At 42.7% G+C, this 22999-nt stretch overlaps 1 protein-coding gene across 2 annotated transcripts in view; it reads left to right on the top strand.

Moving 5' to 3' along the window:
- Positions 1–5874: 5874 nt before the first annotated feature.
- The window catches only part of kcnh2a (potassium voltage-gated channel, subfamily H (eag-related), member 2a), a 40293-nt gene continuing 23168 nt past the window's right edge, over positions 5875–22999 (top strand). For both annotated transcript variants that reach the window (XM_056235451.1, XM_056235450.1), the window contains exons 1-5: positions 5875–6159; positions 6503–6733; positions 14801–14968; positions 15912–16334; positions 16540–16748. In XM_056235451.1, coding sequence (XP_056091426.1) covers positions 6084–6159; positions 6503–6733; positions 14801–14968; positions 15912–16334; positions 16540–16748 — 1107 coding nt within the window. In that variant the 5' untranslated portion in view covers positions 5875–6083. The remainder of the gene's footprint in view (positions 6160–6502; positions 6734–14800; positions 14969–15911; positions 16335–16539; positions 16749–22999) is intronic.

Below are 22999 nucleotides of genomic sequence, written 5' to 3'. Positions count from 1 at the left end.
ACGATTGGTTTTGAGTGTGGCCGCTGACTCCTGTCGGCGTCCACTCCAATGCCTTTCTTCCCGGATGTGCATCAGGAGATCTCGAAATCCTCGAAAAGCCCCATGTCTTCCAGCGATCCCTCGTTGATCTCCTCCGCCCTTCCTTCCCTCGACGGGGCCGCTGCCCATGGGTACACTGGGGTCCACCCGGTTGAACGCTCTGATGCGATGATACTGTGTCCTCAGAGTGCTTCCTCTCGGCGCGATCCTAAGCACCCGTCCAAAGCCTGTAGTTTTTCGTCTACACTTGTGGCGAATTCCTATAGCGCTTGAGGACAGGCAGCCGCCTCACTGCATGCCATGGCCATTCTGCTGGTCTACCAGACCCAGATGCTCACGGACATGCACGAGGGCGGGACTGACCCAGGGCTCTTCAATGAGCTGCGCACCGCCACTGACCTTGCTCTCCGAGCGACGAAAGTGGCCGTACGCTCCCTGGGTCAGGTGATGTCCACCATTCTGTGGCTGAACCTGTCTGATGTGCAGGATGTCGGGCGGACCCATCTGCTTGACACCCCCATATCCCAGGTCGGCGTCTTCGGCGGTGCGGTTGAGGGCTTTGCCCAACAGTTCTCAACCGCCCACGAGCAGACTGAGGCTTATTCTGCCCCGACGGCCCCGCCGTCCGAGCAGATCCCTCGGTCTGCCCACCGCCGAAGGCGCCCTCCTGCGGTTCCCACCCCGCCCGTTCACCCGGGCTGGCTCGGGAAGCCGCAGGGGGACGCCACAGCCCTCTCCAGCCCCGCCCCCCGCTATACGCCGGGTTAAGCGGCACTCTTGAGATGGGCTGCTCAGAGATGGGACTCTGTTCTTTTCAGGAGCTGGTAGCAGGGCCACTCCTTTCCCTGGTGGAGGGGCGGGGAAGAATCCTTATTCCAGAAAGAACTGACTCTCCCGTCTCTGAGCACACAGAGTTCTCGGACGACACTGTGCGCCGCCCCCGGGCCGTGCACCCCTCGTCCTCCTCTGTCCCAGAGCCAGATGACAGTGCGCGCCGTCCCCGGACCGTGCCGCTCTCATCCTCCTCTGTCGCCAGACCCCTGGCAGAGCAGACCCCCGTGGAACGTTCGTCCTTCCCTGGTCTCCTCTGTCAGGACGCAGCCTATGACTGTGCCCCCACACCGGGCCGCTATGCCGTCCACGTCCGGGCCAGTCATACCGCCTCGCTGCCCCACTGACGGGAAGTCTGTGGTTCGCGTGACCCCGCTGGTACAGTTCTTGGGAGCCTGGCTAGAGCTTCCTTACCTGTCCCGCTGGGTCGCACGAATGATCAGGCTCAGCTACGCGATTCAGTTTGCGCGGTCTCCTCCCCACTTCAGGGGAGTCGGCTCCACTATGGTCGGTGGCAATGCCCCTATCATGAGAGCGGAGGTTGCTACCCTGCTGGCGAAGGGTGCGATCGAGACTGTCCCTCCAGCCGAAATGAGGACCGGGTTCTACAGCCCGTACTTCATTGTCCCGAAGAAAACCGGTGGGTTACGGCCAATCCTGGATCTGCGCGTTCTGAACCGCTCCCTTCACAGGCTGCCGTTCAAGATGCTCACCGCCAAACGCGTTTTCGAATGTGTGCGGCAGCAGGATTGGTTTGCAGCGATCGACCTGAAGGACGCCTACTTTCATGTCTCCATCCTCCCTCGACACAGACCGTTCCTGCGGTTTGCTTTCGAGGGGCAGGCATATCAGTACGCAGTTCTCCCATTCGGGCTAGCCCTGTCTCCTCACGTCTTCACAAAGGTCATCGAGGCAGCCCTTGTTCCCCTCCGGGAACACGGGGTTTGCATTCTGAATTATCTCGACGACTGGCTAATCCTAGCTCACTCTCGAGATCAGCTTTGAGAACACAGGGACTTGGTGCTCCGCCATGTTAGCCCGTCTGGGCCTTCGGGTCAACTGGGAGAAGAGCAAACTTTGCCCCGTGCAGAGGATCTCTTTTCTCGGTATGGAGATCGACTTGGTCACCATGTCCGCGCAGCTTACGAGCGAACGCGTGCAGTCACTGCTGACTTGCCTGAGACAGTTCGAGGGCAAGAGTGCGGTTCCACTGAAACTTTTTCAGAGGCTCCTGGGGCATATGGCATCTGCAGCCGTGGCAACACCGCTCGGATTGCTTCATATGAGACCACTTCAGCTTTGGCTTCGCAACCGAGTCTCGAGGTGGGCATGGCAACACGGCACTCTCCGAGTACCAGTTACTCCGACCTGCCGTCAGACCTTCACTCCGTGGTCGAACCTCAGTTTTCTACGGGCCGGAGTGCCCCTGGAACGAGCTTCCCGGCATATTGTTGTAACAACAGATGCCTCTACCACGGGCTGGGGTGCCATGTGCAATGGACGTGCTGCCGCTGGCTCCTGGACAGGACCCCACCGCCTATGGCACGTCAATTGCCTCGAGTTGCTGGCTGTACAGCTCGACCCTGCGCCGCTTCCGAGCCGTGCTCAGGGGCCAGCATGTACTAGTCCGATCAGACAATACAGCGACTGTAGCGTACATCAACCGTCAAGGTGGTCTGCGCTCCCGCCGTATGTCGCAACTCGCCCGCCACCTCCTCTTATGGAGTCAGAAGCATCTGAGGTCGCTTCGTGCCGTTTATATTCCTGGAGCCCTGAACTGTGCAGACGAGCTCTCATGGTTTCAGCCCCTCCCTGGAGAATGGCGACTCCATCCCCAGTCGGTCCAGCTGATTTGGGACCGTTTCGGGGACGCACAGATAGATCTGTTTGCCTCTCACGACTCGACCCATTGCGCCCTGTTTTATTCCCTGACCGAGGGCACGCTCGGCACGGATGCACTGGCGCACAGCTGGCCGCGGGGCCACAAATATGCGTTCCCCCAGTGAGCCTTCTTGCGCAGACCCTGCGCAAGGTCAGGGAGGACGAGGAGCAGGTCATTCTGGTCGCACCGTACTGGCCCACCCGGACCTGGTTCTCCGAACTCATACTCCTCGCGACAGCACCTCCTTGGCCGATTCCCCTGAGGAAGGACCTCCTCTCTCAGGGATGGGACACCCTATGGCACCCTCGTCCCGATCTTTGGAACCTCCACGTGTGGCTCCTGGACGGGACGAGGCAGGTTTGAGTACCTTACCACCAGCGGTGGTGGCTACCATCACTTCCGCTAGAGCGTCGTCCACGAGACACGTCTACGTGTTGAAGTGGAACCTCTTTGTCAACTGGTGCTCTTCTCACCGAGAAGACCCCCGGAGATGTTCGATCAGTGTCGTGCTTTCCTTTCTTCAAGAAGGGTTGGAGCGAAGGCTGTCTCCCTCCACCCTCAAGGTCTATGTCGCCGCCATTGCCGCACATCATGACCCAATAGAAGGTAAGTCTTTGGAGAAGCACGACCTGATCATCAGGTTCCTGAGAGGAGCGAGGAGGCAGACCCAGCCTTGGCACTGCTCTGTCCAGTACGTGCTCTTCGCATCTATGTAGACAGAACGCAGTGTTTCAGGACCTCAGACCAGCTCTTTGTCTGTTATGGTGGGAAGCTGAAGGGAAAGGCTTTCTCCAAGCAAAGGTTGTCTCACTGGATAGTGGACGCCATTGCGTGGCATACCAGCAGCAAGGTCGACCGTGCCCCCTTGGTGTGACCGCCCACTCCACCCGGAGTGTGGCGTCCTCTTGGGCTTTAGCGCATGGCGCCTCGCTAATAGACATCTGCAGAGCTGCAGGCTGGGCGACACCTAACACATTCGCCAGATTCTACAATCTCCGAGTGGAGCCAGTCTCCTCCCATGTACTGTCTTTTTCAAGCTAACATGGGAGCCGTTCAGGTGTCTTCGCTTGCTCGCCATTCCACTCCACGGACTGGATACGTGCGATATTTCCTCAGGTGAGCCTTCCTCTCTGAAGCCCTGAGTTCTTCCAGCACTGTTGACGCTGGCGCCAGTGTCTATTGCCTGTGCGTCGGCTAGGTGCCTCCGTGTGCATGGTTCCTCCTCTGAGTAATGTGTATTTCCACTGTAAGCCTCTTTGAGCATGTGTCTTTCCCTCGGCAAGCCACCTTGCCACCCCTGGGGTTGAAATATTCCACCTGCGGCTGGACACCCCAGTGTTCTCCATATGCATCCCTCCGGGTCATATGTGTATTCACTAAGTCCCCCCCTCTGGGTTGGCAGTAATTGCCTATTCCCCTAAAATCTGGGATATGCTCCCCGGTGTACCTTGGTATTCCTGTGCTAAATAGGAGTCCTTCGTCCGTGCTAGTCTCACGACAGGGATCTCAGATTTACGCAGGGCACTGGAAGACAGCTGAGAAGGTGGCGTGATTAGACTGGTATCCCCATTCGTCGTCATCCGACGGAACTCGGAGTGACAACGAAAGGGAACGTCTCGGTTACGGATGTAACCCTCGTTCCCTGAGTAGGGAACGGAGACGTTCTGTCTTCCTGCCACTTCCGCTGTACCGCGGGGATCGCCTGAGCTCAGTCTTGGCTCCTCAGCGAAGAAACATGCCTATTTGCTGCCAGCGTTCTCCCTAAATACCCACGAGGTGAGGCGGAGTTACGCTATGCAAATTCCGCAGACCCATGGCATTTCTTTGCCATTGGCTCGTTTTTGTATACTGACTCGCGCTAGCCTAGCACCGGCGAACTATGCCACTGGAACGACTGGATGAAATTTTTTGAAAACTGTCTCCACTGATAAATAACACTAAGGCTAACTTGGAAATGAGGCCCGATGTCCAAAATTCTGAACCAGCCCTTTTATGACGTAAGTGTGAACGCTGCCATGAAACACATGACCAAAACAACCAATCAGAACATGACACATTAGACAAGGGAAGAACATTACATGATTAAATGAGGGCAATGGAAACACTTAAAAATGAATGTAGCAATACAAAATAAAAAACACGAAACTTAAACGTGAGACCAAAACCAAACATGGCAGGAACCCCCAACCAGATTGTCAGACAACCTGCCCTAAACCTATTAAAATGATATATTTTACGCTAGCCTATCTAATCACTCTTAATAATAACAAAAGCAAAGAATGATGGTTCATTTTTGTTGTTAATATGCTAATAGATAATATGGATATTTGAATATTCATACTAGTATTGTTAATATGCTAAAAAGTGTTCATTTAATTTACAAGTGAAGACAATAATGTCAAAATCAATGTATTTTAAGTCTCCAAGAATTTTTACAATAATGTATTTACAAGCTGCCTGTTGTGTCTTTTAAAATTCACATTTTCTATATCCACATTTGTACATTTATAAAACTTTTTTTTATCTATAGTTCCTCCTTGGATCCCCATGGGTCTGCGTACCCCGAGTTAAAACACCGGTTCCAAACAAACAAGCCTATAGTATAGAGCATATCAAGCATATTATCGCATCTTTATGTTGAATTTATACATACTTTAAAGGTCATTTGCAAATAAATGAAAATCATCTAGAGGTCACTGTATCCATGTTAGCCAAATACAGTACTAAAACATTTTCTTGGCTATTCTACTACTACTGTGAGTATTATAGTTTGCTCTGGTCTAAGTTACAATCGCGGAATGACACTCGGATTTGTGCTCGCTGAACATTGGCACACTGAAAGGTAACATCAGGATGAGTGAATCATGCGGTCCTCCACACCCTTGACTCCTTCCCCCTCCCCATCCATCATCTCACTTGCCTCTCCAGTCTCCATATTCACTATCAGTCTACTACTAGTCAATTTAGTTTGTAAGCGCTCCTAAACAGACGGACTGTTTCTCAGCGTGTAGGAGCAAGTGATTGAGAAACTGGGACAGAAAGTTGATTTGCATCAATTTGCAAAAAAGGAAGCAGGTGACGTGAGGTAATTGGACAGACAGATGATTTACTGAGCGCGAGGACTCGCGCACTGACAGATTCAATGCGTAATTACTGTGAGACTTTCAAAGAGGCGCGCGCTCGTGTTGCTTTTACGTCGATGAGGTGTTCACGAAAAGCGTGTGTGCATTTATGAGACCTGGCGGTAGAGTCGATATATCGCGCTTATTAAGATAAGCACAAGCTGAAGAGGAACTTGCAGAACTTTTTGGCCCCACTGAAATAGGACATCATGCCTGTTCGACGGGGACACGTTGCGCCCCAGAACACCTTTCTGGACACCATCATTCGCAAATTCGAGGTGCAGAGTAAGTGAAGACATGTTTGTTTATTTATTTATTGTCAAATGTGCACTGAATGATGATGATTGACGACGAGGATTTTTTAAATGATTGTTATTAGGATTTGTAGATTATTACTATTTTTAAAAGTGTCAGAATAGCTGTATTGTTAAATGTTTAACATTTTGAAACGTTAACTTTTTAGAATTTTCTCTCACAAAAGGTCATATTGTATATCACTCTTTCAGCAAGTCAAGTTTAAACAGAGATCCTTTCATCCAGAATTTTTTTGTTTTGTTTTGTTTTTTGGTTCTACATGGATGTGATTAATGAATCTCTTGCATCTCTCTTTTTTATTGTCCCTCAACAGATCGCAAATTCATCATCGCCAATGCTCGAGTTGAAAACTGTGCCATAATCTTCTGCAATGATGGCTTTTGCGGCATGTGCGGCTACACACGTGCAGAGGTCATGCAAAAGCCGTGTACGTGCAGTTTTCTGTATGGACCGCGTACTGGACGACCAGCGATGGCCCAGATGGCCAAAGCCTTACTGGGCTCTGAAGAAAGGAAAGTGGAGATCTGCCTATACAGAAAAGATGGTACGTTTATGTGGGGGGTGTTTCTTTAATCTGCATATTTAAACATTAATTTTGTAGAAGTCATTACAGTGACACTTAAAAATGGCAACAAAAAATGGCTGGAATATAGTAGGCCTTGTAAGCTATGACAACAGGCAATAACAAGTTCCTTTGACCTCAACTTGATAAGAAAGCAAATGTATGCACTTGCATTCATTTAGTTTCATAGTTTTGTCTATGAATTGCAACCTGCATTCAGTGTTTCGTTGGACCCACTACTACACATTCCCTGAACATTACATTATTTAATTTTGTTGAATCCTTATGTGACATTTGAGGTGTCCCATGAAAATTGATCTTTGAGTATAGCATCCTTTATTGTGGATGCTCAACTTACTGAAAGTGCTATTCTAATTATTTCTATTTCTGTCCTCTCCTATTTAAAGACATCATTTCTGGATGATGTATTGATGTCCAGGACAGCTGGGAGTTTGAGAATAGGAACAATAGACATAGAAGACATAATTGCAAAGGACAATTTCTCTCACTATCCAGATCAATTCCCAGTGCTATATCCAACTGGTTGCATAAGGGCATCACAACATTGTGTCCTCTATGGTGCTCAGGACAGAGGGCAATGCAGTGGGGATTTAAGTCTACGATACTAACAAGTTAGCAACATTACAACATCCATGAGCTCCAGAAATGCTCCTATATGACTATTTATTTAGAGAATATGCTAAAATCTTAACTGAGCTGATAAACATACTCATCCATCCTAAGGTTTAGAATGTCCCAGCACAGGGTATTTTTCCACTGATCTGGATGTTAGAAATACTTCCCAGTGTGACCCTGTGTAACCTAACCACCCTAAATTTCTCAGGTGTGCTCAGGCTACATTTAGTCGTTCCGAAATATGAGACCTCTCCGTTTTCTGACATTGTTGTCTAAATCTCATTACAGTATGTCATTGGTAACAGTAAACTAGGATATATATGTGTACAATCATGCTAATGTTCAGACTTTTATGGGGGTCTGTGGTACAGTATATAAACCTGTATGTAAAATCCGTCACCCTGCACCTACCAAGATTGGACGTCATGTTCAGTATTCCTATTGAAATCAATAGCCATATAAATATAAACTATTCTTAGGCTTCAGATGCCATGTTTGAAGGTTTAAAGGATTAGTTCACCCAAAAATGAAAATTCTGTCAGTTACACTACATCAATAGCTTAGGAGAATGACATGGAAGAGAAGAGATGGTTGAATAAAGTCATTATTTTAGTTTTTTTTGCGCACAAAAAGTATTCTCGTCACTTGATAAACTTAAAAGTATAGGGTATGGGATTTGTAAAACGGCCGACAGATTTTGAAAATACACAAATCAAAGGTCCTACCTTCTTTCCTCCAACGCTGGCCCTGACTCCACCCATTCGAAGAAGATGGACGCGCAATCTCACTCTCTCTCTCTCTGTACCGGGGCGACTTGCACTTACTGTGACTGGGTCACGAGCTTTGAGTATGCGCACGACGGGGACACGCGAGCGAGGTGGATGGGGGAGGGGGGTATGGTACGACCATTTGATTGACACACTTAAAGTCCAATGATTCTAGGTGGTCTTGAAAATGATTGGCTGGAGTTTTTCGAGTCCTGCCTGTTCCACAGATGATTAAATTGCTTAATTTTCATTTCAGTGCTTCTAACTCAGTGGCTGTAAGTGGGTTAGGAATAGGATTTCATTTTTACAACAAAAATTGTCACAATTTATAAATAAATGGCTATTTTCTACCCTGATTTTAACCCTCTGATTTTAGCCCTCTGAACGCTCTGTTTGAAGGGACGTGTATGCTGTGAGACTTCAGTGTAAACGGCCACTGCTGTGATTGGCTAACATCTTTGCATATGAAATAAGTAGAATAATGTGGAACCCTCTCAAATACTTTACTATGACACTTTACTCAAGTTTTTACCATGACAGCTGTCGAGATTAACGAATCGTGAAAAGTGTTGTTTATAGCATTACATTTAGATCTATTCCCATCACATAAAAGGTTTCAGCGATGAGCATTGAGCCGATGACAGTCTGTTGATCGTGTGAATGCAGTGATCTCATCATTGCAACGCTATTTCTGCACTCTCACAAATGTTTTCACCATAAATATGTAAATACAGTAAGAGCTTCATTGTGAAGTGTAACAGTGTCATTGATAAGGGGAGTCCAGATAAACTGTGTTATTGACATCTTAGATGATTGTAAAGGGAGCATTCTTTGATCGCTTTCTGCATATAATTTAATCACAATTTAAATAACAGATTATTTTCACGTTACTAAGAGAAACAATGTTAAGTTAATCGTTTATTCACTGGCTTGATTTACTGATGCATAAACAATATTGAACAATTTTGAGACAAAGAAAATCTGTAGGAACTTGAATAATCTGTTACGACCGTTTAGAGCCAGCTGCAACATAAATGAATGTGCGCTCACTCACAAAGATAATGTTCAAACAAATATAAATGTATTAACAAAAATATAGTGAAAACCAGAAACAAAGGGGTTAAATTCAGGAGTGGACATGGCCAAAATAATCAACAAAAATAACTAGTTTAGTACCCTCAAAATTCTCAAAAAAAATAAAAAAATAATTCACATCAAAAGAAAAATACAACGCAACTTCCCTAACTCCTTAATCTAAAACATATAATAAACATATACTGTATGCAAAAGAAATGGCATCACACTCCCCACTTCCCCTAAATTGACTATTTACAAATATTATTTACACAATATAACTGTAATTCAAAGTAATTCAAAAGTTTTAATTCGAGTTATAAATCGAATGCACAAAAGCAAGTGTCGATCTTTTCTAGTTCTCATGTCACTATTCACTGATGCGCCAGTGGGCGGGGCCAAAGACGCAGTGACTCAGATGTGGGTGTTGATCTTCTTCTGCAAAGGCGGTCTTTCGCTGCACTATTACATCATAATTCCACACTTTTTAGATCCTGTCGAAAGCTATTAGAATATCAAGGAAATTTTGAAACTTGCAGGATATTTTTATAGTATAACGACGTCTTAACTGTCAAAAATTAAAATTAAGTCATTAATTACTCACCCTCATGTTGTTCCAACCCCGTAAGACCTTCGTTCATCTTCGGAACACAAATGAAGATATTTTTGATTAAATCTGAGAGCTGGATCACTCCTCCATAGGCTTCTTAAGGGATAGAAACTTGACAGCCCAGAAAGTCATTGAAGAAAATGTTTAAATAGTCCAAGTGACTACAGTGGCTCAACTATAAGTTTATCAAGCGACGAGAATACTTTTTGTGCGGAAAAAAGAGACGAGAGTTCAAGCGATTTCCACGACGCATGCGCGAGAACTGAGAAGAGGACGTTCTTCTTCTACTACTTCTTGTTCAGTTCTCGCGCATGCGTCGTGGAAATCGCTTGAACTCTCGTCTCAGGCCCACAAGGAAGAAAAGGATTGGTCGAATAAAGTCGTTATTTTTGTTTGTTTTTCCGCACAAAGTATTCTCGTCGCTTGATAAACTTATATTTGAGCCACTGTAGTCACTTGGACTATTTAAACATTTTCTTCAATGACTTTCTGGGCCGTCAAGTTTCTATCCCTTAAGAAGCCTATGGAGGAGTGATCCAGCTCTCAGATTTAATCAAAAATATCTTCATTTGTGTTCCGAAGATTAACGAAGGTCTTACGGGGTTGGAACAACATGAGGGTGAGTAATTAATGACTTAATTTAAATTTTTTGGGTGAACTATCCCTTTAAATTTAAATGATGATGCAGTTTTGTGTGCGAGTCCCAAAACAACCTTAAAAATGGTTGAGAATTAATCAGAAGAAGGACTTTGCACTAAGATTTTTTAGTTACTCTAAAGCATAAATACAAGAAGATGTGGATGTGTTATAAATGTGTAGATGGCTATAGTCCAGAGGATCATTTATTACTGAAAACTAATGCGGGGTAATGAAGGTGTCATGGTCAGTAATAACGTCCTACAGTCTGGAGAGGACTACTGGAAGTTTCTACACAAATTACCTGCTGGAAGGACACACGAAAAGCTCCTCCAAGGGAACTTTGAAGGATAATGATGGTTCAGCGAAAAGCTGCAATACACAGAAAGGCCATGGGGAAATATTCAAAACCTTCTAATGATAAAACTAGTTTAATCAGCATAAATAACAGTTTTGTTTCATGAACCTCAACAAATACTGCCTTCTCGTTATTTTACCCAGTGCACAAATGCCCGTTTTCCCGTAAAGGCACTCTTGTTGCCACAAAGATCCTTGCCTCTGAAGACAGTTCTTGGGAAGGACGTTGAAAGCATGAGCGTGGAACTAATGGTGGTTGCACAAGTAATCCTTCAACACAAAAGAGCAATTCCAAAGTCGACTCAATTAGTGAATGCCCATCCCTTTTTAAAGTCTGTTGGCCCTATGAGGTTTAACTATGCAGAAAATGATTGTGAATTGTATAAAGCATAGCAGATTATCACTTAATAATGACCCCTGGGGCAGTTTGTGCTCTTGCAGTAAATGATCTGGGGACGACTTTTAACAGGAACTCCCCATTTCAAACTTTGCTTACATTTTTTTCTTTACCTTAATGAGATAACAGAACCTCATTAGTTTGAGCTTTATATTTGATAAAAAATAATGGTATTATTCTTTTCACTTCAAGGAATACTTCACCAAAATGAACACCAAACAACATTTATTTGTTGCATGCCCTTCATGATGAGTTATTTATAGAATAACCAAGTTGCTTTTTCTTAATAAAACCTAATGGTGAGCACCATGACAGTATGTCAAGCAAGGGCAACATTTTCATCTGTTCTTCACACACACACACACACACACACAAATTATTATATGACTTCAGAACATTCTGAAATAAAGTGTTGCATAAGTCATATGGACCACTTTTTTTATTATGCTTTTTATCCTTTTTGGAGCTTGTCAGGTTATGATCACTGTCTGTCCAAATCTGAATATTTGTGTATCCGATTGGAATCTGATCGAAATTATTGACTCTTCACACGGTGTATCGCAACTGTTCAGATCAGATTTTCAGTTTTCAGTTTTCCGGAATATCTGCATTGGTTTCTATGGCCATGACGTTGCGTTCGTAGGCATACACCAAAAACAACAACAACAGAAATGTGGAGGGGTTTGCAATACAGATGTCAAAGAATTGCAGAGAAAATGGAAATCGATGATGAGTTTAAAGTCTTAAGCATTATAAATAGTTACTTAATTTAGGCCTAGTGTTGTATGTTGTGCAGCGGACATGGTTTATGTCAAATGTGCAAATGTGTTAAATCCTAGTGTGCAGGTGTGAAATGTGAAACATCGCTTTATAAAAGATAAAATAATCTAAATATTATAACATGAGCAGTAACAACAATATTTATTATAACAAGGCAGAACTGCTGAATAATCCAAACATTCTAAAACATGGCCCATTTTTGAGTGTAACAAGGAGAGGTCCAATGGAAAACCTCTGTTCAGTGCATAAGCAGAGGATGACCCTACTCATCTGTCTTCATATTCTGGTAATGGCCTCCTCTGCTATAATTAGACAGAGTAATAACTGAAACCATCTCTAGGAGTTAATTATTTAAATGTCCATTCTTCATTCCTGAACTCGCATAGGAGAGTCTATCAGAAAGCCCTCTTCAGCGTTCAGCTGAGTTTGGAGTTTCTTACTTAAAAGATGCTGATAGACTTTATTGACGTTTTTTTTGTTTGCATGTTGCTAACCTGATCTTGCAGTTGATATAACCATAGTATCAAAGTTTGAGTCAAACTTTCTGAATGCTTTAAGTGAAAATGATTAAATATTATATTGTATATGTTGCAATATCATCCTGTATTCTAATTCTGTTTTTATCTTGTGTACAGTTTAGTTATTTTATATATCTATATATATAAACTATTTAAATTAAAAATATATATTTTTATCATTTTTGTTTTAGAGCATTGTATTTAAAGCTTTTGTTTGGCACTTTGTTGACTACGTTGTGTTTGCTTTGATGTGCCAACGGTTCAAAATTTGTTTCACATGTCAAATTCCGAGGTATTTTCAGAGCTACCAGTGTAACATGAACTTTGGCTGGCTTGTAGTTGCTGTTTTTCTGAAAGGAGTCATGAATACGGCAGCAGTTTAACTCAAACCTCAGGCTATTATCTAAATTTGCATGCAATTTGTTTTATTATGATATTCAAATCCTACGAGTAAATCGAGAGGTTAAGGAAGCACAAGGACACATGGCAATACAGAGCAGCCTGATACCTCTCGCTTTCTTTATTGCAGCAGGTATTCCAAATAAAAAATACTTGTCCAACATGCAAGTAGAAAAGCTGCATGAGATCTATCACTGCAAATTTCTGCAGAATTTATATGCAACTCGTTCATGAAGTTGCATAAATCCCTTGGCCAATGTGTATTTGTTTATTAAGTTTCCTAGCTAATTTGATAGTGCTTTCTGCATAGATGTGACAGATGTAATGTATACAGGTAAAGATAGAATATATTTTTGCTTTCTTGGTGACGCAGCAAAATGACAAACAAAGTAATGATTCATTGACATGGAACCTGTAGTTCAGCAAGTGAGTCATATGTTGGTTCACTAAAGGCTGTGACAGATTCTATGTAGGCCTCCTCTACGTGGAATGTAAAACACTGAAAACAACAAACAAAAAACAACATATCAACATTATCAGGACACTAAATGCCTTGTTAATCTGCAAATGATGAACCTTGGTGATAGACCAAGGCCACAAAAAGCATTTTAAACTGATCAATTAGTTTTTTCTCTCTATAACCACCACTTCCAAAAGGCCATGTGGTTTTCTCATTATAATGGCTGGTTTTCTGGAATATCTAGTTGAAAGCACAGGATGAAAATTATACATTGCATCTAAAACTGAATCCTCATGACAGACAAGAGGATGTGGTGGAGAGGAGGAGAAAGATGAGGGCGTGTGTCAGGCTTTAGAGCCACTAAATCCCATTATTAATTTCAGTTTTCTACGGTGCTTATGTTCTTATGAAAACAATACAATTTCCTCTGGTGGCATTAACCTCCCTCGCCTCTGTCCTTGGTACTGAAAAAGTCAAAATCCGATTTAGTTTGTAAGGTTTGCAAATGAAAGCTTGTCTTTTTTTTCCAGACATACCTTGACATTTGCAAATTAAAGCACGAGTTAATATTGAGAATGTGTGTGAGCATCTCTTAAAAGGCTTGAACTTGCAAATTAGACACATTGACCTGGTCACACCCTTTTTTGTTTCACTTGCAATGTTGTATCTTGCGACATTTTGATATAAAATGTATTTATGGAGCACTTAACCTGTATAATAACACATTAGCATTTGTTCTTACCTGTATTGGTCTGGTATCTTATACACTGTGAAGATTATGACGCAGAAGATGCCGGTGTTAAGCAGCAGATGATTATGCTCTCTGTGACTGTGTTTTACAGTAGCAGATGCTGGTGGTATGAATTAAATGATTTACAGAGGAAAAGAGAAGTGTTTCACTTTTTAATCCCCGAGAGATGGCACCATGTTCCCAGTTCCATTGTCGTCCTGCCTGCCCTTGAGTTCATCTCTGTTGTGAACCACTCCTGGCTATCAATGCTGGCCCATCAGACTGGCACAGAGAGGGGCTGATTGGTTTGGCAGTATGAAAGAGCAGGAACCACAGTGCCAATGAGGGATGACTATCAGTTGCCACAGTGAACAGTCAGGGCTCAGGACATGTGCCAAGCTGGTTATCACAGACCTTAACACAGACCTTCTACGCACTCATAGATTGTGATAGCTGTTGTGGTAAAAGGGTTGTGAAAAATAATAAATCCACTTAAATACTTGTCATCTGTCTGAATCAACTGTGTTTGGAATCTATTGTTGTACGCTGCCCTCTAGTGGTGACAGAAACATAATGAAGAGTTTTTTCTGTACTGATGTCAAGTGACCCCAGAATTTTTTAGTCTCTGAATGTGTGGCCAACTGGCCATTATTGCAAATGTTCAGATTTCCCCCTCTCAACGCAGGTGTGTGTTTGCCGTGCCTTGTGGATGTGGTTCCAGTTAAGAATGAGGAAGGTTTAGTCATCATGTTCATCCTGAACTTTGAGCTGGCAGGTCAGCCGGACAGACCCATCGACAGCTCACCGGCCAGAGACATCAACCACAAACACACCATCCCCTGGCTCTCTAAAGGTACTCAGATCGGACTGACAGATTTAATTCATTACATTATATTGTATTTGAATTTTAGATTTGGTGTTGCTTCCTCACGTTTGTAAAGAATGTGTGACAATTATGTTCAGGAATATTTTGTATTGTACAATTAAGTGATGCACTTTAGTAGTAGTTCCTTGTACTTAAAGGATTGTAAGTTTAAATTCGAGACGATCATCTTTTTTTTAATGATCAATGAAATTGTTTCTTTACTTTTACATGTCTGTCTGTCTGTCTGTCTGTCTGTCTGTCTGTCTGTCTGTCTGTCTGTCTGTCTGCCTGTCTGTCTGTCAGTCATGGAAGCTTGTTTGTGCCATGTAATAAAACATTTTACAAGATAATTGCGACAATTTTTCTCACTTTTTTCTCAGAATTGTGAGATATAAACTTGCAATTGCATGTTATAAAGTCAGAGTTGCGAGATGTAAACTGCAATAAATTGTACAAAGTCGCAATTACCTTTTTTATTTTTTATTCTGTGGCAGAAACAAGCTTCTGTAGTCTGTCTATCTCTTACTGAAAATGTTGAGTAATTTATGTAAACAATAAGTTACTTGTCCTGTGAACACTGTTGTTTCCTGTTGCGTCATGGCATTGTTGAATGCTTTTCTTTAGAGACCCACCAAATGATGGTATTTATTGGTAGATTTGTTAGACTATTGTCATAATCTATTTGAATTATTATTTCATGTTTTTGCTGGCAAAACATCTATATCTAATATAATGTCATATTTATATGCTGCTTGCAAAACACAACACACCTATTTTTTAAATGGCCATCAATGAAGATGTATTTAGACTGCAGGATGGTTACAGCATAGCTATAGCATGTATGGGACCCCAATTCATGAGCTACCATTATTGTTTGAATTATGCAATGCAATGATGATCTGATAAAATACTTAATTTCCTATGTCCTCAGCAAGAAGACACAGACTCAGGTTGCCTTTGCCCCTGCTACGCTCCCTGAGTGGCAGTAAACAGTCTCTGCATGAAGATTCTGAAAAAGGCTACATGCAGCCGATGCCCCATATGGGCCATGAGTCTGTAGCCCTGGACAAACTGCTCTCCCTGCCTGAACGCTCTGCACTCGGGGGATCTCAGCTGTTGTGGGAAGATAATGCTCAAAATGAGCCTGAAAGTGAGCCACGGCCATCCCCTCCCCTGCCTCAGGGCTTCTCCCAGTCCTCCCCGCGTCTGCACAACCTCACCTCAGAGGCCTGTCCGTCCAGCTGCAGTATGGCCCACAGCCGCTCCTGTGAGAGCCTGTGCGGCATGCGGCCCTCACCCTCCACCACTGACTTCAACTGGGACAGGAAGCTGCCCGTCAGACCTAGTAGCACAGGTGATGATAGAACCAATTGGCCAATTAGCCAAAGACCATGGAGTGATATAAGATAGTAGCACCGACATGTTGCCATGTACTGTCCAATAAACAGTATAACAGCCATTATACTAGTATTCCAGAGAGCCATGTAATAATTTAAAACAAATATGTGCAACATTAGATGATGAGATTAATTAGACCTTTGTTCATTTTTTTCTTCTAGGCGCCATGCACCGCAAAGCCAGCTTACAGAATGCTACTTCTGACTCAGATCTCATTCGGCTCCGGACCTCAGTTCGGGGTCCTCAAATATCACACAACTTAGATATGAAGCCGGACCCCTTAATTGCTGTTCCGCCCAGTGAGATTGACATCATCGCCCCCTGCAAACTAATAGACCGGACCCATAATGTGACAGAGAAGGTCACTCAGGTGAGGTTTTTCACTCATACGGTTGCAGGGTGGAAGTCTATTGTGAGCAAAAAGTCTTGTGACTTATTAAGAATGTGTTTTATTGAGAATCATTGAGAATGCGATGTTTTAAAACTGCTCAATGACAAAATAGGGAATTTGCAGGAATGTTAAATAATGATCTTTAATCCTGAAAATATCAGATGTAGAGCACAACAATTCTCTGTGGTATGAACTTCTGTTCTGAGTATTGTTTTACTGATATTTGGGGGTTTTCAATGGCTGTTGTCTACACTACCGTTTAAAAGTTTGGGGTCGGTAAGATTCTATAATGTTTTTGAAAGAAAACACTTATGCTCATCAAGACTGCATTTTATATAATCAAAAATACAGTAAAACCATAATATTGTGAAGTATTAGTATGATCTAAAATAACTGCTTATAACTGCTTATTTCATTTTTATATATTTAAAAATGCGAATGTACATCCGATGTACGCTCAACCGCTAGAGAATACCCATAATGCACTGTGACAGAGTTCAAGATAAATCTGTTTATCTTACTACTGGAGCTGCCAGTTTGATAAGTTTCAAATAATTATTAAACAGAAAGCACACACTTCTGGCGCACTCAGTGTCCGAATTCACTCACTCGTTTTCATTCACTCCCTCAAGTGAACTATATTAGTGGACTAATATAGGTAATAGTGAACGTGTGTGTAGGGGATGATTTCGGACACAGCCTAGGACACAGAATTAAAACACGTAACCCCCCCCCCCCAACACAGAAACAAACCCAGATTATCCCATACAGATATAAATTGGTCTGACTGATATATATATAGGCCTATCACTACATATCAGGGCTTTATTATTTCACCTTCACTGCCCCTATATGATGAAGTAGACGTTGCAGTGGTTTACCAGTTTTTTTCTATCCAGTTGGTGGCAGTAGAAACAGCTTTATGGAATACATGTGCATAGCAGTGAATATTTAGGATTTTGGTAACACTTAAAGCCTTTCTGTATAATGCATTATAATGGCATTCATAATATAATGCATTAAATCTTTTCATAAATAATTGTAGCCAACGTTAAAATTCATTATAATATTTACAGATTCCTTGTTACATCTGAAATTGGCCGTTTGCCATGTGTTTTAATGCATTATACTTTCATAAGGTTTGTTATGAGGTAGTATTACAATGTATTATAACTGTGGTTACAATTATTCATGAAACCATACAAGGCATTATAAGGTGCATTACAAGGCATAATTAATGCATTATATATAAATGCTTCAGGCAGTGTTAGCGAGAATTTAAACTGTGGTCTCAGGGAATTCTCCAAAGCAATGTAAAAAAAAAAGAGAGAGAGAAAAAGTAGATAATGCATAATATGTGTCATCGGACAGCGACGATATGCAGGTTCATTCGCTTATTCTTTTATAATTGTTCCACTGGAATATCTCATACCTGGGATTAATGTAGCATCCTTGTCAGAGTCATATAGACCGCTGCACACGGCTGGCTGAACAGACACTTGCCCCGTATTCCCATTTGAAGGGCATTACAACAGAGCACAGAGGGAATGAGGTCATGCCAAAGGTCACATGGCACATGCCGCGAGGTGTCCTTCCATTTTCAGCTGAGTTATCTGGATGCCCCATGACAGAAAGATCTATATCTCCTCAACTGAGCAGCCATTAGCACTCATGTGAGTGTGTGTTCAGAGATGCTTAGTCATTTGTCTCTGTTTAGACCAGTGTCCTGTTGACATAATCAGTATTATCACTATTTAGGAGTAGATTTCATTTAATTGAAGTTCATACACCCATTATATATCTAAATATTATTTTAAAAAGTGTTTTTCATAGTAGTAGTTTAGTTTTTTTCAATTACATTTTTATCACAAGTCTTGGATATCAGATTTTTTTCTTTAAAAGTAATACTTTTATTCAGCAAAGATGCATTAAATTAATCAAAAGGGATAGTAAAGATTTACATTATAATGTTGCAAAATATTTCAATTTCAAATAAATGCTGTTCTTTTGAACTTTCTATTCATCAAAGAAACCTATGAAAGGTGGTTTCCTCAAAAATGTTAAACAACACAACCGTTTTCAACATTGATAATAAAAACAACTGCTTCTTGAGCAACAAATCAGCATATTATTATGATTTCTGAAGGATCATGTGACACTGAACACTGGAGTAATAATGCTGAAAATTCAGTTTCACCATCACAGGAATGAATAATATTTTAAAATACAAAGTCTTTAAAGAGGCCTCTTAAAAAAAAAAAAAAAAAAAAAAAATCTTACCAAAACCAAACTTTTGAACTGCGGTGTATTTATATTTGATTATTTACATTTTTTATTTGAATAAACCCGATTCATTTAGCTTTTTTTTCAGTGCAGACACAGTGTTTTTGTTTCTTGTAAGGGTAAGGGAGGTGTTTTCACGGAGTTGTGTTTTGCACAGGTGACTCGCTGCTGCTAGTTGTGAATTTGCTGATGTCTTTGCCAGGGGAACTTCTGACTATCCTTAACAGGAATTGATGTGTTATTTTGGTTAATGTAATGCTGTAGGGAAATAGTGAGATACCTCATCCCCTTCCTCTTCCTCTGTCTGTCCTATCGTAGAAGTGGCATCCCTCTGGTGCTTCTCTCCAGAGCCCCAACCCAATTAAAGTGTCATTAGCTCATTAATCACAATGACAGGAGGCCTGAGCTCTCACCTGACCTGCTGGAACCACCACCCTAAACAACAAGCCTATTCTCTTTCCATCAGAAACTCTTAATTATTTCTCCGTTTTTGTATGTTTGGGTGGGTGGAATTGTTGGGTAGAACGACAAAAACTGTTTATTTAGTTAATGAATTATGCAGTATGGAAATGCTACTGTGCCGATCGAGCTGTATTTGATCGTAGAAAAAAATCATGAGAGATTGCCCTGCAGTCCTTTGCGTGCACTTTCGCATGCACACATTTCTCATCCCTTCCACTCACTGACAATGTGCTGATGTCATTACAGTCTCCTTAGCCTCCACTAACCATATGGCTAATCCTGAAATGATGCTAATAGATCTTCATTCAGAGATCATGCAAATGGAGAATAGCTAATGAAGCCACTGAGCCACCTCAGGTGAAGTTGTGACTGAATGGGCTCCCCATTATGAGCTTTTCGCAGGATGCGTTCTTGCATTTAAAAACAACTAGAGGAAGCCAAATGGACTGAACAGTTTTAAAAAGACATTTTAAAGTCTGATTCTGAACCACTTTTTATTGCAGTGCTCATGAAGGGAGATGCTGACAAAACAGTGAATTAAAAAACAGTGAAACATTCTCTCCAAATGAGCGGTTCCAGATTACGCAAGAGTAGGGGGAAGCCCCGCCCATGACTAGTGACAATCTGCCTATTAGCATAGATACCGCACTGAGTGGGCTGCAACAGTCCACTATTTCTGTTTCCTCCGTGTAGCAGCTGGAGATATACAATGGCTGTGCCAAAAAACATTACAAATGTTCTGTTATTGGATGTTCCAATGAACATAAGAGTCTCAATAGACTCCCGGCATCTGAGCCACTAAGGACACCCTGGTTGAATTTCATTTATAAAGGAAATGTACCACAGAATTTCATTAAAGTGTTATATATTTACGCAAATAATTTTACGCCCGACTGCTTTACAAAAGAGGGCCAGTTAAACGCTGGATTAGCACAAAAGTTGTTTCTGAAAGATTTTTAGATTAACATGACGGTACATGCTAGTTGATGAGTTGAGTCAACTTAACTCCACAACCACTACATAAATGTATCCACTAACCATTTAGAAATGTCCAGTTTAAAAAAGTTGTAACTTCATCCTGAGTCTCTCCATCAGTGTCCGACTGCGGTTCAAACATATATGGCTGAACACCGATAATGACCATTTCTGACTTTTTGGCTGCGTAACATTCTCCAGTTTTGTTGTTGCCAGAGTATCCAAGGCATGAGCTGTGAAGGCTCCGCCCTCTTCTGGAATGGGGGCGGGGAGCAGCAGCTCATTTGCTTTTAAAAGGACACACACAAAGACGGCGTGTTTTTGCTCTCACCCAAATAAGGGCAAATTTGACAAGCTATAATAAATAATATGTGAGGTATTTTGAGCTGAAACTTCATATACACATTCTGGGGACACCAGAGACTTATATTACATCTTGTGAAAAGGGACATAATAGGTCCGACCCTTTAAAGGACAGTGTATATAACATGCAATTACATAGATAATCAAATTGAAAAGCAGAAATGCAGCATATTTACAGCACATTCTATTTCTATCTTAGGGACTTGACATTCCCAGTGTCCTAACCAGGTAGACAGTGGCTGAAGATTACATGCTGCTTTAATCAGCTTGTTTGGAACCTGGTGATTAGTTGCTATTTGTCACAGTTCTGTTCTGTTTGGACGCTGTTTTCGTCTTAGTTTAATTTTCATGGACTTTTAGTTTGTTTTTTCAGTTACATGTTCTCCTTTGTCTTAGTTTCCAGCCAGTCATTAGTTTCTATGGACACTGATTAAAAATCACTGCTGCTTATCTTTTAGTTCATTATCTCTGTTCCTCTGTTTGTATAACTTATTTTCCTGCATTTTCTATGCATAGCACACTGGTTTTCATCATGTGGATTGTTCATTGCCTGCCTATTCTGAGTTCTTTAGTAAATCCTGTTCTGTTTCATTCCTACTGACCGCCAGAGGCAGTGCAAAGCACTAGTGGATAATCGCTGCGCCAGCTAGATAGATCGAGAAGAATATAACAACAAAGTCAGAGGATTGCCCTGTCCCAAATGGAACCCTAAGCACTCGCGGTCTTCCTCTGAGTCCGCACTTTCGCGACGTAACGCCGCTTTGAATGTCGGGAAGAAGTCTGCTGTGGAGTCCGCATCAGCGTGGGCTCGGCAAAAGTGCGCATCAAGGGCGCAAATCGACCGCAGAGGGGGCGCTCGCGAGCACCCTTCTGAGATCTAAAAATGACAAATGGGACACACTGCGGTCTCACGGACTTAACGGACACGCGCACGCGGCAGCCATTGTAAGTCCACAAGACCGAAAGTGCACATGAAGTGTGCCATTTGGGACAGGGCCGATATAAACCACAGCAACTCTGTGCCCAGCCTCTTTCGCTTTCTCACTTTTGATTGGTCATTTGTTTTCACGCTGTCTAGTGCAGCTTACCCGAGTTGCGAGGATTCGCCCTCCCAAGCTGTGACAGCGTGCTCTACACTATCATCAGCACAGATATCTTGGATTATTTTTATTCATTACGTGAGTGCATACGATTATATTTGTTGTTGTGTCGGCGATACCCTGTGCTTCACGGTACTATGCGGTGGCTGGTTTCGACCGTACTTAGGTAGCATTTCACCGCAAACCTATAACGTTATATCTGTTTTATATAAATATATATATATATTTATATTATCATATCTTAGATTCATTGCATACTCGCTGTTGTGCTAGCTATTGAATACCGAAGGCAGACTTGACTTTACTTGTGAGAAGGTTTCACGTTATAGAATTTTCGGTTCTATTCGAAGATTATTTCGAACTGCTGAGTGGGTGTTGTTGCAGTTTTAAGTGCCTACGGTGCTAACCGAGGACGTGTTATTGACAGAGTCATGGATCATAGCTCTCTCATCTCCGTTTCAAGTTGCAAATCATGTCCGAATACGCTTCTTCCCGACGACGGACACGATTGATGCCCATCATGTTTAGGTGCTCAACATCTGAAGGATCAAGTGGCGGATGCTCTGTCCAGGGAACTGCTGCTCCCGGGCGAATGGAGACTTCACCCGGATGTAGTATAGTTGATTTGGCAACGGTTTGGCAAGGCAGAGGAGAGGTCGACCTGTTTGCATCGGAAATGACCACTCATTGCCGCTGGTGGTTTGCGAGAGCTCAGACGTCCAGCTCCTTGGGACAGGATGCATTAGCCCACGAGTGGTCGAGTTGCCTGTTGTATGCGTTCCCTCCATTTCCACTTCTGTGGGAAGCATTACACCGTATATTCCTATATAAGCACAGGGTGCTTTTAGTGGCACCTCGATGGCCAGCCAGGCTATGGTTGCCTCCCTTTCTGAGTCTGTTACAAAGCGAAGCATGGCAGTTTCCCATCAGACGGGACCTTCTTTCTCAGATGCACAGCCGTGTTTGGCCACCAGATCCAACTCGTCTTCAGATCTGGGTTTGGCCCTTGGGTCCAGATCACAGTTAATGGATTGTAAACCAGCAGTA

The sequence above is a fragment of the Rhinichthys klamathensis genome, unplaced genomic scaffold (assembly GCF_029890125.1).
Source record: "Rhinichthys klamathensis goyatoka isolate OS25496 unplaced genomic scaffold, OSU_Roscu_1.1 h1tg000422l_1, whole genome shotgun sequence".
In the NCBI taxonomy this organism is placed as follows: domain Eukaryota; kingdom Metazoa; phylum Chordata; class Actinopteri; order Cypriniformes; family Leuciscidae; genus Rhinichthys; species Rhinichthys klamathensis.
This window is presented reverse-complemented; position numbering and strand designations above follow the sequence as displayed.